Genomic DNA, 15,022 nt, shown 5'->3' with positions numbered 1-15,022 from the left:
ATATATATATATATATATATAAGTCATGCTCAGAAATATGCCATGCCAAATGCCTTGAAGTAAAATGCAAGTGCGCAGGTAAAATCACATCAATGCCGTATAATCTGTCAGCCGGAGTCACTTAACGTGACCTGTACGGCTGAATCTAAAGCTCAAATTTCCATCTCACTAACTATACCTGCACACGAGTCGGAACCACCTAAAGTGGTATGTACGACAAGCCTGGGTGTAATATAAGTACGCTCAAGTGCTACGATCACGTGAAGGCTGGACGAATAATCGCGGGTTACCTACGAGTCGGAACCACCTAAAGTGGTCTGTACGACAGGATTGTGCACCTAACTTGGATCCAAGATGAGCGTGTGGTGCGGGAGGTGAACATCACGTGAAGAACTGTGCCCTACTCTGGGCGGGAGCACTAACACCGGGGGTGCAGGTTATGAGCTCTCTATGCATCTCAAATCACTACTGAATGTAAACATAAATCATAACTCACCTGGCACTTACCTGTGCGTCCGCAGCACCAAACATATATATAAATATATGCAACTAACAATGCATAAACAAACGGCAACATTATGCATGGCATATAAACGAATAAACGTTTCATTTCACTTTCTGGAAAAAGTATAAGTATATAGGTATATACGGAAAACCAAAAGCCCACTCACTGGTATGTAGAAGGGTCGTAACCCCCTCGCCCCGAGTGACCGTGCTCGTCCTCGGGATAGGTCTCACCTATATGCGAAACAACTATAAAAACGTTAATTTTAAAACACATAACCAACCTTATGAAATAACTTCTCATACAATGCTCAAATGGGGTGTATGAATACACCAACGTGATCTACTCAACCTCAGGAACATCCCCATATTTTCAGAAAAAAATTTCACCGTCGTACGCGCCCCCACGCGCCGGCCAAGGCACGTGCCTGGCACGCTAACGACATCAGTTAATGCCGTCAGGAATATTCCGTTAACGCCGTTAGGAATATTCTGCCCAAACTGACAGAATATTCCGTCGTCTTCTCGGGCGAGGTTCCGGCGCCGTCGCCGGCGCCAGAAAATCGTAAAAACTTCAAACCTTTGTAACTTCTTCGTTTTTCAACCAAATTTCACAAAATTGGTACCAAAATGAAGCTTACAACGAGAGGAACAAATTCATACCACTTTCAAGTGCTAAAACACACGGGATCTCACCGGGAAAACATCACCAACTCCCGCCAACCTCGAAACTCACGATCCCGACGTCCAAAACCTTCAAACGAACCACCCCGAGCCTCCTAAGAACCTCACCAAGCTTCCTACAAGCTTGAAATTCCCAAAAACACAACAATTAACGTGTGCATGAACAATGACAAAAATCGGGTATCCCGAGTTCGACGTGAAAACGAAGGTATCCTTACCTGAAATGGGTATGGTTGAACTTCTACGGACCTCACGAACATGAATATGTACTTTGTGTCTTCGATCTGTGAAGATTTGGAGGGTTTCTAGGTATGTCCGTACAAATGAAGGTGAAAATGGGAGAGAGAGGGCTCGGGACAGTGGGGTGCAGGGCAAGAAAAGGTGAGGGTGTGTGTGGGGAAATGTGTGTGGTCCACAACCAGCCCAAACCAAGCTCAAAAACAACCACACAACGAAAATTCATACTAGGGGCAAAATCGTCCTTTCACACTTACGGTTTGAAAATTCCGGAACGGGCTGTCACATGTAGTATTTTCTTTTTAGTTTTATTTTGTACCCATGTATTAATTTCTTTTAGCGCCTATATTTTTAAAAATTCATTTGTACTCATAATTTTTAATCTTTTATATCTACCCTAATTTATTTATAATGTACCCATTCTTCTTTATTAATGTACCACTTTGTTATATGTGAAATGTATCAATTTTTTTGTAAAATGTACCATTTTTTTTTTAATTTGCCATTTATTATTTCTTATTTTTACATAGTTTTTATGCATTTATTCAATCAAAATGTTTGAATTTTTTTATTGTAACTGTTTCTAATAGTATTATAATAAGGAATTTTAAATTTATAGGATTATAAATCTCATAAAATATCACACAATTAATGTCAAAACTATAAAAATATTAATATTAATAGTAATATAATGAGGTGTACAAAGTCAAGGGACCTTGATGAAACTTTGAATACTATTAAGGTTTTAATCAAATAATGTTAAAGATTAGGGACCGCATCCAAAGTATCCCTAAAAAAATTTCAATATAGTAGTGGAAAATGCAAAATGATGAGAAAAATATAAGTACATGATAGGCGGGAGAGGGTTTTTTTTTGGGTTGAATAATAGAACAAGAACACTATTGCTCATATAATATTTGATATGAAGTATAAGTAGAATGAATGTATGTTGGATATTAGATACGTACATTTTCTTTAAAGATAACCCGTGTATATTATATAATTGTAGTATGCAACTAAACAAACGAATTACTTGAGTGGGGGCATCTGCCCCCAGTGAGCCTTCATTGGCTCCGTCCATGTCTCTCTCAAACCAATATTCTTATAATTTTCTTGGGTACAGGGAAATAAGAGATCCGGAGAAGATCCCTTTCCCACAAAGTATGCAGATTACAAGATTAATTAGTAATATTGTTATCTTTATTATGGATTAAACTATGGTTTTACTTAAGATAGTTTGGGGTTTTATGGATTTGGATCCTCTCCGAGTCAACTGGTCGGGATCCTCCTGACCAGTGTTAGTGGACCCTTGGATTTTTATCCAACGGCTACAAACAAGGGGGCCCTCTAAAAGTTATAATAATTGTAGCATTTGGATAAAAATTCAACGGTCCACTAACACTTGTCAGGAGGATCCCGACCAGTTGCCTCGGAGAGGATCCAAATCTGGGTTTTATAATGATTAGTTATTAATTAGAAACTTAGCCTTGGGATAGCTGCCCAAAGGTTACGATCCTATGAACTATGAAGAGAGCTATGACATTGTGCATTCTAAGAACGCTATGAACTCTTTGCTACCTTATTTTTCCGTGCGAATCATATAAATATAACATGAGATAGCAGAGATTTTCACGTTGGAAAAAGTCTTCTTATCATTTATCCCCATCAAAATCACAAGGATAAATGCAGATTATCAAAGTGTGATTTGTGGTATGAGAAATGTTTATTCTAGAAGGAGTAAAGCTAAGAAGACCAAATTTTTTAATCAAATTTTGTAAACTAAATAACGTGGATATTGATAATTGAATTATTGCTTAAGTTTTAATTAACGCATTTTTATTTTTTTATTAGTAACACATTATTTAGTCTATAAATTTAATTTAAAGTTTTGATCTCCCTGAAATTAAAGAATATGCGGAGATGGGGACAAATCCTTGATTTTTGTTTAATCCGAGTAATCAAAAAATATAGTGACATGGATTCTCTCCGGATTCAGTGGTCCTAATCCACCAAGTCCAATCATCCGGGCTGTTGAAATTTAATTCAAAAGCTAAAGTTATTATAATTTTTAAAGTGAATCTCTATTTGTAGTCGTTAGATTAAATTTTAACTATCATAATGACTGAACTTGATAGATTAGGACCACCAGATTCGAAGAGGATCCAATATAGAGAGATGCATGCATTCACTACATGTCCAAAAGGAGAGGAAGAATAATTGGAGCACTTATGCAGGACTGTTGGTGTTGGGCATGAAGAAGATGGATGGGACAATGAAGAACGCATCTCAATGACATCGTACCGCCATGGCAGAAGCGCTGCATGCAACTCCTCAAGACTATACATACATACAAGAGGGATGAGAGAGAAACACTATCCTTCTCTTCTGTGTGTGTAGGTGGAGAGAGAGTGGGGCAAATCAACCAGAATTAATAGGGAGATTAATATTTGAGGGCGATGTGCAGCCCACTTGCCTCCCTCAACGCTTTACTTTCTCATTTTCCAAAGCCGATCCCTTCTCTTCTCTCAATGTTTCGCCTTTTTCAGTCTTTTTATGTTGTAGTAATTGTTAATTGTTGTTGTTCACGGAGGCGGAGGGATTTTTTCCTATCTATTCTTATTTTGTGCGATCATAATTAAATCACGTTAATATTTTATATTGATTTTATTTTATACAGATAATAATACGAAAAAATAATAAGAATATAAAATATTGACATGGTTTAACCGTGATCGTACAAATATAGGCATAAGACGGACATTCAAACAAGATGACAGACAATCTACCTCAACACAATACATTTCTTTTCCCTCATCATACAGGATTGAGATATTACATTTTGAATTAAATGATGGGCAAATTAATCTTTTTATCGTTAATTTTAACGTGTTATTTATATTCATCAGTAAAATTATGATAAATGGACATATAATTATAGATAAAGACAATGTAAAATGGTTCCTTATGCAAAAATTTGATTTTTTTTTTTTTTATGTTTCTTATTATGCTATCAATTTTTTAATTATATTGTGTCCACGTGCTATTATGTTATTGGTGGTTATAATTGACAAGTTAAAATTAATGATAAAAATATTAATTTGCCTTAGAATTTGACAAAATCTAACGACAGAATGTTAATTGGCTTATTTTAAATAGTTCAAAATATTAATTAACAAAAAAAAAAAAAAAAATTCATGAAGTCAATTTCAACTAGAGTAATAATTTAAGGAGTCAAACCGTAGTTTATCCTATTTTCTTTGACGTTCAGCTGACGTAGACATCACTCCCAATTTTTACATAAAACAAGCTGGTTTAATGGTCCTCATCAATTAACAAAAATGATTTCTTTCTAATTTTTTAACCCAAATTAACAAGGCCAGAAAGTTGATTAGTTTAATTGTTTAAGTTAATTAATACAAATTAATGTTTTAAATAAAAAACTTAGACCTCTAGTACGGACGACGGGAGGACCGTGGCAAAAATGTAATAAATGCAATGTCAAGGGGTGAAAATTAGTACGCACTCTGCGTACTATATTTTCTGACGCTCTGCTCCTCTTTCCGCTAAACAAAGCTGCTCAGAATAATAATGGAGCTCAAAACTTCACCCGGCAATGGCACCCAACCCCCAAACCCTGAACCGAAACCCGACCCGTCAAACCCCGGTAATGCCGAAACCCAGCAAACCCAGCTCGAAAACCAGCTCTTCTTTGAAGACTACGACAGCACATGCTCCACACCTTACGTCAGCGCGCCGTCGAGCCCCGGACGGAGTGGGCCAGTCGGTGGGTTTTTCTATAGTGCTCCGGCGAGCCCAATGCACTTCGCGTTGACCACAAAGTCGAACTCTTCTTCGTTTGAGAAGAATGGCGGGAATGGCAGCGGCTCTGTTTCTATGGGTTTTGAGTTCGAGTTCTCTGCGCGGTTCGGGTCGAGCGGGTCCGGCCCGACCGGTCCGATGAGCTCGGCCGACGAGTTGTTCTTGAACGGGAAGATCCGACCCATGAAGCTCTCGACCCACCTGGAAAAGCCCCAGACTTTGGCTCCGTTGCTGGATCTCGAGCCGGAAACTGGGGAAGACGAAGCGGATCGGGTGGGGTTCGAACCCGTGAGAGGCAGAGATCTGAGGTTCCGCGACAAGTCCCTGCGGCGGAGGACGAGATCATTGTCCCCTCTGAGAAATGAACCATTCGAGTGGGGACAGAACAACGAGATTATTGAAGCTGATGAGAAAGACTGCAACTTTGCTGAAGATCCGAAAGGGACGGCGAAAAATGGGGAAGAAGACGAAGAGGGAGTGGAGGAGAGCAGCACCACAACTACTACTCCTTCGGTTTCAGCTTCGTCGTCGCGGTCGTCGTCGGTGGGGAGGAACTCGAAAAGGTGGGTTTTTTTGAAGGAGTTTCTTCACCGGAGTAAGAGTGAAGGGCGGAGCAGCAACCACAAGTTCTGGTCGTCGATTTCGTTCTCCGCCGCGAAAGAGAAGAAACCCATGAAACAGGGCGGTCAGAATGCTCAGGGCTCTGTTTCAAAAGACCCCAAATGCAGCAACCCCTTGAGCTTGGGCTCAGAAGGGCAAAAATTGAAGGGAAGTGGGAGCGGTGGTTCGGGGAAGAAGTCGGCAGCCGGAAAACCCACCAACGGGGTCGGGAAGCGGCGTCATCCGCCGTCGCTTCATGAGCTGCATTACACTGCAAACAGGGCTCAGGCTGAGGAAATGAGGAAAAAGACTTACTTGCCTTACAGGCAAGGGTTGCTCGGATGCTTAGGGTTTAGTTCAAAGGGTTATGGAGCTGCCATGAATTCTGGGTTTGCTAGGGCTTTGAATCCAGTTTCTTCAAGGTAAGGTAAAAGAAATTAAGGTCTCCAATGGCAATCTCCATGAACCTTTGATAGTTTGATGTGGTGGATTCAGAAGGAAGTGTATAGATTTTTTTTTTTTTTTTCCTTTTGAGTATTTTATGTGATCATCTGTGTAATCATTGAAGACTGGCTGGCCAGCCAATTTAGATCTCTGTTTTTCTTGTGAAAAAAGAGGAGCTGCAGCAGTCTTTCTGTATTTTCATGGGGTTTTATGATGATGAAAAATGATGGGGAAAATCTTTTATTCCCGCATCTACTTTGCCACTGTTAAATTTATTCTCTGCTGTCACTACCAGTGCCGGTATGATGGAGTCAATCAATTATTTATGATTTTATTCCATGGTTTTTCATACTTTGAACTTCTCATGGATCCTTGTTGAGAACCTCTGAGACCCAAAGATGAAGATCCATCTGCTCCATTTAAGTTGAACAATGCTTACGATGCTAAAAAATGAGTAGGAATTTTTACTTAAAACGTATTTGAATCATAGGGTTTTTTTGGTTTATAATCAAAATTATTCATATTATGAACCATTATATAAAGATTATTTCTAAACAAATAAATTGAAAATAAGGTTGTTTAGTCAATCTATTGTAGCAAATACATAGAAGGTTGATAATGCATTTATCAATTTTATCAATTTTATTAATATATTTTTATACAGTTTGATGAGTGAAAGTTATAGTTTTAATTAATTTTTTGCAAATCGATATTTATAAAGTGATTTATAATCTAAATGATTTTTACCCTAAATATGAAGTGTTATAAATAGGCTACGAACAGTTTTGAGTAGGAACTCTTGTTCATCATTTGAGTAGCCAAATATTATTCTTTAAGGATATTCTTGGTCCTCGAGATATTAATGATATGAATGTGTTTTGGTTATTCCCTTAATTACCATCATAAGAAAACATAATCCGAATATGGGAAAATTTTAATAGAAGTGCTTAATGCATATGAATCGTCGAAGTGATTCTAACCAAAAATCAAATACATTTTCAATTAGTATCTCTCTTGTCACGTGACATGTTTCGCCTTATCTTGTCTAAAGCTTTTGGTGTTACAAACAAATGCACATTCTGCATGAGATGGTGGTTGGGATGTTTGGTAGAGATGATGAGGTGACCCCAATTTGCCTTATGTGATATTGCCTGTTTTGGGACCCTAAAGAATCTACTTGTCTGATATAATTACTTGCTTTTTATGTTAATATGTTATTACACCATTAAACTATCAAGTCGGTAGATTTTATATGGAGTTTTGCTAAGGTGTAATTGAGATCTTAATTTGCAAGGGACATGGTGGCTCCTAGTCCTACACATGGTGGACATAAAAGGAGGACTTTGAGATTATGAGACATTCCCTCAACTTTTTGTGTTTAGATTCCACTCAAAACAGTCAAAATCCATCGTATTGCATCTCTTTTGGGATTCTTTTTTGCTCTTTATTTGTTATTGGAGTTTGAGATTTGAACCAAGTCTGATGGTAAGTCAACTATAATTAAGCGTTGAACTCGTTATATATGAAAGTCGTATTTGAAATTCACATTTACAAATAGAGATAAATACTATTAAATTGCAATACTAATAACTAATAAAGATGATTTTTAAACAACGGTAATTATCTAGAGGAGATTCAAATTTAAGGTGTAAAGGACCTGCACTATCTCAATAAATTGACCTAACCCACGATAAGAAATTAAATAGTAATGTTCGACCACATCATTCATAAAACACATTTCACAAAAACACAAGTACCATATGATTTGATCCTATTCAACGTCACATTAAGACCTGGTTTGGTACTGAGGTGATTCTGAAAAAAGCTGGGAGCTGTTTTTGTGTTTGGTAAACATTCAGGTTCAGCTTTTTTTCACAGTTTTGGGTGAAAAAAAGCCAAAAACAAAAAGCTGCAAAACTCAGCTTTGAAAAATCGATTTTTTTTCACATCTGTTTTACATAAAAGTTTACCAAACACTATAATACTGTTTTTTTTTTTCAAAAGCACTTTTACAAAAAAGTTTACCAAACACTCTGCTGCTTTATTTCACAGCCACTTATTCTCACAACACAGCAGAATCAACTTTTTTTTCAAAGCACAACAATGTCAAACCAGCCCTAATCCCACTCAGTGGTAATAGACAGCTCGACCGAAGTTTTTCTCTTTGCCACACATTTGCAACAAGGCTTCTTGGAAATTTTCTGGAGGAGCCACCAACAACGAGATCTGATCTGATGCCCTCAAAGTCCACTATTATGCTGGGGACATGTAATTTTTATTTATTTTATATTAGGCTGCAAAAAACAGCAGCAAAATCCCATCATCATGATGGTCCCCTCCCCTCCATTATTGTTCATGGCAAGGGCTTATTTATCCAGATATCTATTTAGGAGGGGGTTTGTCTGCCCTCTTATTTTTATACTTTTTCTATATTCTCTAGTGATATATAATTATGGTTAAACCACGTTAATATTTTATATTAATTTTTTATAAAAATAATAAAATAAAAAAATAATAGGAATATAAAATGTTGACGTGATTTAACTGTGACTACACAAACAGAAGGGCATGAAAATAGTATGAAAATGAAGGGGCAGATAATTCACCTCCAACTATTTAACCCAACAATCAATTATGACATCATAAAGTCTTGAAATCTTTTTCTTTTGGTCAACAAAGTTTTGAAATCTAACTAGTACAAAACGGAAAGATAAGAAAGGAATCATTTTCAGATTTCTTCCACCAAGTTCATCAAGTTCGTTCATTCGGACTATTGAAATTTGATTAAACAACTAAAATTATTATAACTTTTAAAAAGTCACCTATTTGTAGTTGTTGAATCAAATTTCAATGACTCGGATAAGTAAACTTGATGGATTTGATGAAATGGATCTTCAGAAAGATATATGTTTGATGGAATTGGATCCTCTCCGAGGCAATGCCTCCGGATCCTACTAACTAGACAACATGAGCCTTTAAATTTTGATTCAACGGTTACAATTAATATAATTTTAAAAGAATCCTCCTGTTTGTAGCCGTTGGATCAAAATCTAATGACGCATGTTGTCTGATCAGTAAGATTATGTTTGATAAACAACTTCACACGTATTGATCAATCACATTGCTCTCTCTCTCTCTCTGCGCATCAACTTTGTCACTTCAAAAACATCTGGTTCTTACTACAAACGGTCCCATCTCCTAATTAATTTCCATTGTTCATCATAACTGGCGGATTTAAACTTTAAATATGAGGAATCCCAATATTAACGTGACGTATATTGTCTGCCCTTCTGTTTGAGTGTTATTCTTATCATTTTCTATTTGTGCGGTTACGGTTAAGTCACGTCAATATTTTATATTTTTATTTCTTTTTGTCTTATTATCTTTATAAAAAAATCAATATAAAATGTTGACGTGGCTTAACCGTGATCGCACAAAATAAGAAAGGATGGGAAGGGCACCAAACAGGAGGGCATACAATCTGCCTCCATATTAAAGGTATAAGTTTTTAAATGGGAACAGAGAGCGAAGAGCGTAAAAAACTTTCAGTTTATTCACTCAGACATTTTGTCGAACACTTGGTGGACTTGTTGTCGTCAATCGAATCGTGTTGTGTAGATATCGGCATATGCTGAAACAATCTAATGAGTGCATTGCGATAATTTGTCATGTGTTCTCGAACCAACATGCCGAGTGCTGCTGAGATACACCTAACAAACATTACATAAAATACTTAGTAGAAGCAAACAAAAAACCCATACCAAACATTTGAAGGGTCCTTTACTTGTATATTTCCTAGACTCCAGGTGGTCCTAGGCCCCCTTGGTTTCATTGCTCATCATGTCGATATATTTGCTATTTTGCCCTAGATCCTATGGCTATTTTAACTTCTTCTACTTATCAAAGTTGTCCCATTTAGTGAAAAAAGATTTGGGTGTCACTTTAGGACATAGAGTTGCATTTGAGTTTGTATGCAAGAATACGTTGAAGAATACAAGAATCTCACATCCGACTAAGTTTAAATTGAGTATTTACCTTGTCTTGTCTACGAGGAGGTATGTTAAAGGAATATAGAATCCCACGTCAAAAGATTTGACAAAACTAAATCATTTATATTAGACCAACTAGCTAGAAATGTGCATCTACCATCTCTTTCACTTAAGTTCGAATTATCCTTGTCACGTAACTTAGAGTGGTCTACAGTATGTATCATATAGTCACGAAAAAAAAAAAAGTCATGATTTCTGCTGCCTTAGGTTCCTAAATTATTGCGAGCGCAATGATCCTTTGGTACGATGGTTTCCTCTTCTAGTTAACCTCTCCCCAACAAACAGAAAAATGAAAAGCAAGAGCTACAACATAAGATAAAGACTTCCAACAAGCCAAAGCAGTATGCAAAAGAGGTTGATGTTACTAATACTTCCAAGCTTTGGATGGGACATGACATTACCTCTTTGTTTTTATCCGCTTCCAAATAATGCCTTGCATCGCATGAACTCATTTTTCTTTCGGACCACGATTCATTCCCCTCCTAATCTCTCTCATTCTCTCCCCTTCGTTAAAGTTTATAGAGAAAGAAAGACCCAAAAAAAAAAAAAAAACTATGAGAGGAAGGAAAGGGAATGAGCATTAAGGGGGAGAGAATAGAACTCTTTGTTTCTCTATCACTCAAGAAAAGACCGAAACTTTGCGTTTTACAGTCAACTTTTGGGTCTTCAGAGATTGGGACAAGGGAGTTTTCGGAGGCTTTCGATTTCAACGGATCGAAGCAATTCCCAATTTCAACCACGCCAGATTTGAATTGCTGCGATTTGGTCGTGGGTGTGGTGTCGAGGTGGCTAGGGGGGGGGGGTGGTTATGGAGGAAAGAAGCGGACATGTTGGTGGCTCTGCGGAGGTAAAAGGGCAGGGGAAGTGGTGGTGGTGGTGGTGGTGCAGGGACCGTCCGATCAAAACCACAAATCTGACGTCCCATCGTCCAATCACCGACGAAGTATGGAAGTTCAATCACATAATAAGTTCCCAATGGTATGGTTTTAACCCAACACATAATGTTGAAGACGAAACAAAACTAATCGGGTGCATAAAAAACACTAGATTATTGTTAATAGCATGCCGGCTATCCTTCACTACTACAAATGATAAATTAAAAGCGCAAAAATGTCAAGTAAAAGATGTGTGCCGATAGTACACTGAGAAACCTATCTCTTCCCAAGATCCGGAGAAATTGGGAGACGACTTCACCAAAATTAGGTTACCGATTCCTCCCTGCGTGCTGCGTCAGAAGTGCCTCTTCATGAAGATGAAGCAAAGGTGTATAGAATGTTCTTCTTGAGAGTGAACTCATCGGCCTTTGTTGGGTTGACAGACTGCACCAACGAAAACAAAATGAAAAGGTAAGGCCAATGTAGATCAGTAACCAGCTTCGAGAGGGGTCTGAAAAGAATAAGAAAGATCGTATAGGGTTTTTTTAATTCACTTCGATTTTTCAGCATATGAATTCATTTTTCCCGTTCGAAGTTTTGGAACTTTATTGATATATAGTTCCTAGTGTTGGATTCATCAAAGTTTCATATCCAGTTTAATCTAATCCTGTGCCGCATAGTAGACAATCCTATAACATATGAAGTCTCAGTCGAATCATGTAAGCTTACCCTTTTCGCCAAACAAGGCCTATGTATCTTGCTAGTAATGGAAAGAGTATAATATAAGATCTAACCTTTTCGAGTATGCGCTCAAGCCGCTGAATTTCGTTCTTCGCATAATCAGCACCTTTCTCCAAAGACTTCTTGGCAGCTTTCAAGTAGATGTTACCGTATCTGAAATTTAAACATAACGAGAAGTTAAATTGCGAATCAGACGATCAACTGCAAAAGGACGGATCTAAAGGATCTAGCTAAGATCATCACTGAAAGATTCCAAATTCGTTTTAAGTAGGTGCAAGTATCATCTGATCAAAATAGGGAGGGTGTATTAACCTTGCAGCCGAACCCTCAAGTTTCCCAACTTCCTCTTCTATCTTGGAAAATATTGCCTTCTTCTCATCGTTGCTAGATTTCACAAACTTCTTTACTAATTCGTCCAAATTTTCAACAATGCCAGCCTACATAAAAGAAGATCATTGAGAAGCAATGGACAAGATTTTGATCAGGTGCATTCATGACGAATTGAAGGTACTGACTTTGGAAGTAAGTTGTCCTTTTGCGTCTCTGCTGGTGCCAGATTTCTCATTAATGAAATCTACAAAATCCTCCAAATCTCTGCCGCCACCATACTCTTCACCCTCCTTCTTGTTCTTTGGGAAGAATTTCAATGTGGGATATCCACTAACACCGTACCTGAATAGGGAGCCTTGTATTAGGTCCATTTATTATTATTATTTTTTATGATATGTTTTACTCCGAAAATGTTTCATCTGAGTCATTAAAATATGCTACTAATAAAAAACAAAATATAGATTCAGTAGAGTACAACACACAATACTAAAATAAGGACCAGAAGTTCGTCGATACTATTAAACCACTAACTCACTTTTCAGCTAAATCCTTGTATTTGTCAGCATCAAGATTAGCAATCACTACGCCGTCCTCCAACTTAAATGCTGAGGCAACCTTCTCATAAGTCTGGATAGAACACAAAATAAATAATCAAGATCAACTGTTGTTCAAGCACCAGACAAAGGGTTCCAATAACGGATTTGAAGGAGCAGAAATACACTTACAGGAGCAAGGGATTTGCAATGTCCACACCTTCCATGAAAAGAAAAAGGGGGAAAACAGATTTAGAGTTGCAAAAGTACCAATCAAATTCTACTGCAATTTATTGCAAACACAACAGGATGATAATTGTATAAACCCCCCTCCCTCTTGTACACCAATTTAACTTCATTGACTCAACAACCGACGATACAGAATTCAAAATTAAGCATTAAAAAGGAAAATTGAAGACATAATCTTACCATGGTGCATAGAACTCCACCAGCACATCTTTTGTTTCATCCAGGACAACCTCATTAAAGTTATCCTGTGTAAGTACCACAACATGGGATGGGTCTGCAGCAATCTTCACATTGGTCCCTGCTTGCAAAGAAGAGCTTCATGATCAATCATAAGCCTAGGATTATTACGTAAATGAATGTGTGTATTAGAATTGAACTAACTCAAACAACCAAGAAATATCAACATATTTATTCAGTTCATTTTCAATTGAATAACATTACAAAATAATACCTCCTTCCTTATTCACAAACTCAGCAAGAGCTTCAGCAGTACGGGCACCTTCATACCTAAATCATGTAAAATTCAATCAGAAAGGTAGACCAAAATTACTAATACAAACAAGGATGGTGAAAAATGTTACATCGTCTGAAATTTGGTTAGAGGGTTCGGTGGCAAGAGTATCAAATCAAAACTAAAACAAATGCTTTCATGTAAACTGAGCAGGGCATAGGGGAAAACACACTCACTTTTTGGGTTCTAGGGACCCTTTAGGAAACCATTGAATTGTGGGGTAGCCGGAAACTCCAAACTTGCCACAAACGCCCTTGTGCTCATCACAATCAATCTATTGAGAATTGGCAAATAAAGCAAAAACAGTCAATCACTGGTAGTTGTCTGCAAGACACAAATTCAATAGTATGGTAGTAACTCAATCATCAGACAGTCTAACGAGGACATCAGGAATAGAAAACCTACCTTTGCGATTAAAATCGATTTTGCTTTCTTAAAACTTGAACCTAGCTTCTCATACTCCGGTGCAAGCTTCTTACAGTGACCACACCTGCAACAGGAAGTACGAACCGTATACAATTAAAAGAAGCGAAATTAAAACTAAAGAAACATATCCACTATACGCTTCCTGAAATATGGATACGAAACAACATAACGCATTCGGAGAAACGATGTTAGTCCAATACTATTCGGACGAAAATTCAACATAGATACATTATAACTCGCATTCTGATTACCAAAAATTCCAATTCCATATGTAAGAAAAAAGTTCAAACACTTCATCTGGCCTCGATCATTTATTCACCTGTAGATCTAGAATCCTGGATTGCCTATTCGCAGATCTCCAATCAATCAGTCTCAGCATCGCCATATCCGATACAATTAACCGATTCATATCCGTGTTTGGCATCCGAAAAACTAAATTAATCGATTCAATTCAAATCATTTTCAATCCTACGCTTGAGTAAACTAATCTCACACTAATTTGCATTCATTTCGTTCACAATTAACAACAAATAAGATCATCACAAAACCTCACAAAACCTCATCAGCTAAAATTAGGGTCTTCCGAATCAAATCTCGGAACCAAACAGCTGAAATTATAAGTCTAAGAGTACCAGGGAGCGTAGAACTCGACGAGAGCGGCGCGATCTTGACCGACCTCCTTCTCGAAGTTGTCCTCCGTGAGCACAACGACGTCGTCTGCGAAGGCCGACGAGGCAAAGAGCTGGGCTAGGGCTCCGAAAGCGATCAGAGTCTTCGAGCTCGCCATCGTTTCAAACTTTCTGAAGAGAGTCGGTTGCTTTGAGGAAAGTCCAGCTGCTCCTCAGTTTTTATACCCGCCTTTGTTGAACTCGTATTTTGCATTTTTTTTTTTAAAAAAAAAAAAAAAAATTATTTCTCGACGGTCAAAAATAATTTTAAGACGTAAATTGGAAGCTACTCCACGTAATTCTCAGTGTTTACGCGAGGCGCTCTGAGTACTGGACACTGCTTTTTTTAATC

General features: G+C 37.6%; 2 protein-coding genes across 2 annotated transcripts; one reads left to right on the top strand and one right to left on the bottom strand.

The window, feature by feature from the left end:
* Positions 1 to 4,895: 4,895 nt before the first annotated feature.
* LOC137723422 (uncharacterized) lies at positions 4,896 to 6,559 on the top strand. Its single transcript, XM_068462615.2, has one exon. It carries the CDS (start codon positions 5,014 to 5,016, stop codon positions 6,268 to 6,270), a length of 1,257 nt encoding a protein of 418 aa, XP_068318716.1. The 5' UTR covers positions 4,896 to 5,013; the 3' UTR covers positions 6,271 to 6,559.
* Positions 6,560 to 11,341: 4,782 nt separating this feature from the next.
* On the bottom strand, positions 11,342 to 15,022 carry LOC137722505 (putative protein disulfide-isomerase A6). The gene is made up of 11 exons (XM_068461520.2): positions 14,635 to 15,022; positions 13,982 to 14,066; positions 13,753 to 13,850; positions 13,517 to 13,572; positions 13,246 to 13,363; positions 13,009 to 13,036; positions 12,819 to 12,910; positions 12,469 to 12,625; positions 12,266 to 12,390; positions 12,007 to 12,106; positions 11,342 to 11,656 (listed from the first exon to the last, which is right to left on the bottom strand). Exons 1-11 carry the CDS (start codon positions 14,787 to 14,789, stop codon positions 11,582 to 11,584), a joined length of 1,089 nt encoding a protein of 362 aa, XP_068317621.2. The 5' UTR covers positions 14,790 to 15,022; the 3' UTR covers positions 11,342 to 11,581.

Source organism: Pyrus communis, chromosome 4 (genome assembly GCF_041283825.1).
Source record: "Pyrus communis isolate YQ-2024b chromosome 4, ASM4128382v1, whole genome shotgun sequence".
In the NCBI taxonomy this organism is placed as follows: Eukaryota; Viridiplantae; Streptophyta; class Magnoliopsida; order Rosales; family Rosaceae; genus Pyrus; species Pyrus communis.
Note: the sequence above shows the minus strand (reverse complement) of the source record. Positions and strands in the feature narration are given on the sequence as shown.

What these genes read in the sequence shown, in the direction of transcription:
- LOC137723422 (XM_068462615.2), top strand. Translation starts at nt 5,014, where the DNA reads ATGGAGCTCAAAACTTCACCCGGCAATGGCACCCAACCCCCAAACCCT.
- LOC137722505 (XM_068461520.2), bottom strand. Translation starts at nt 14,789, where the DNA reads ATGGCGAGCTCGAAGACTCTGATCGCTTTCGGAGCCCTAGCCCAGCTC. An exon ending in GGGTCCCTAGAACCCAAAAA is followed by an intron (nt 13,573 to 13,752) that starts GTGAGTGTGTTT and finishes TACATGATTTAG; the next exon opens with GTATGAAGGTGCCCGTACTG. An exon ending in ATTGCAAATCCCTTGCTCCT is followed by an intron (nt 12,911 to 13,008) that starts GTAAGTGTATTT and finishes TGTTCTATCCAG; the next exon opens with ACTTATGAGAAGGTTGCCTC.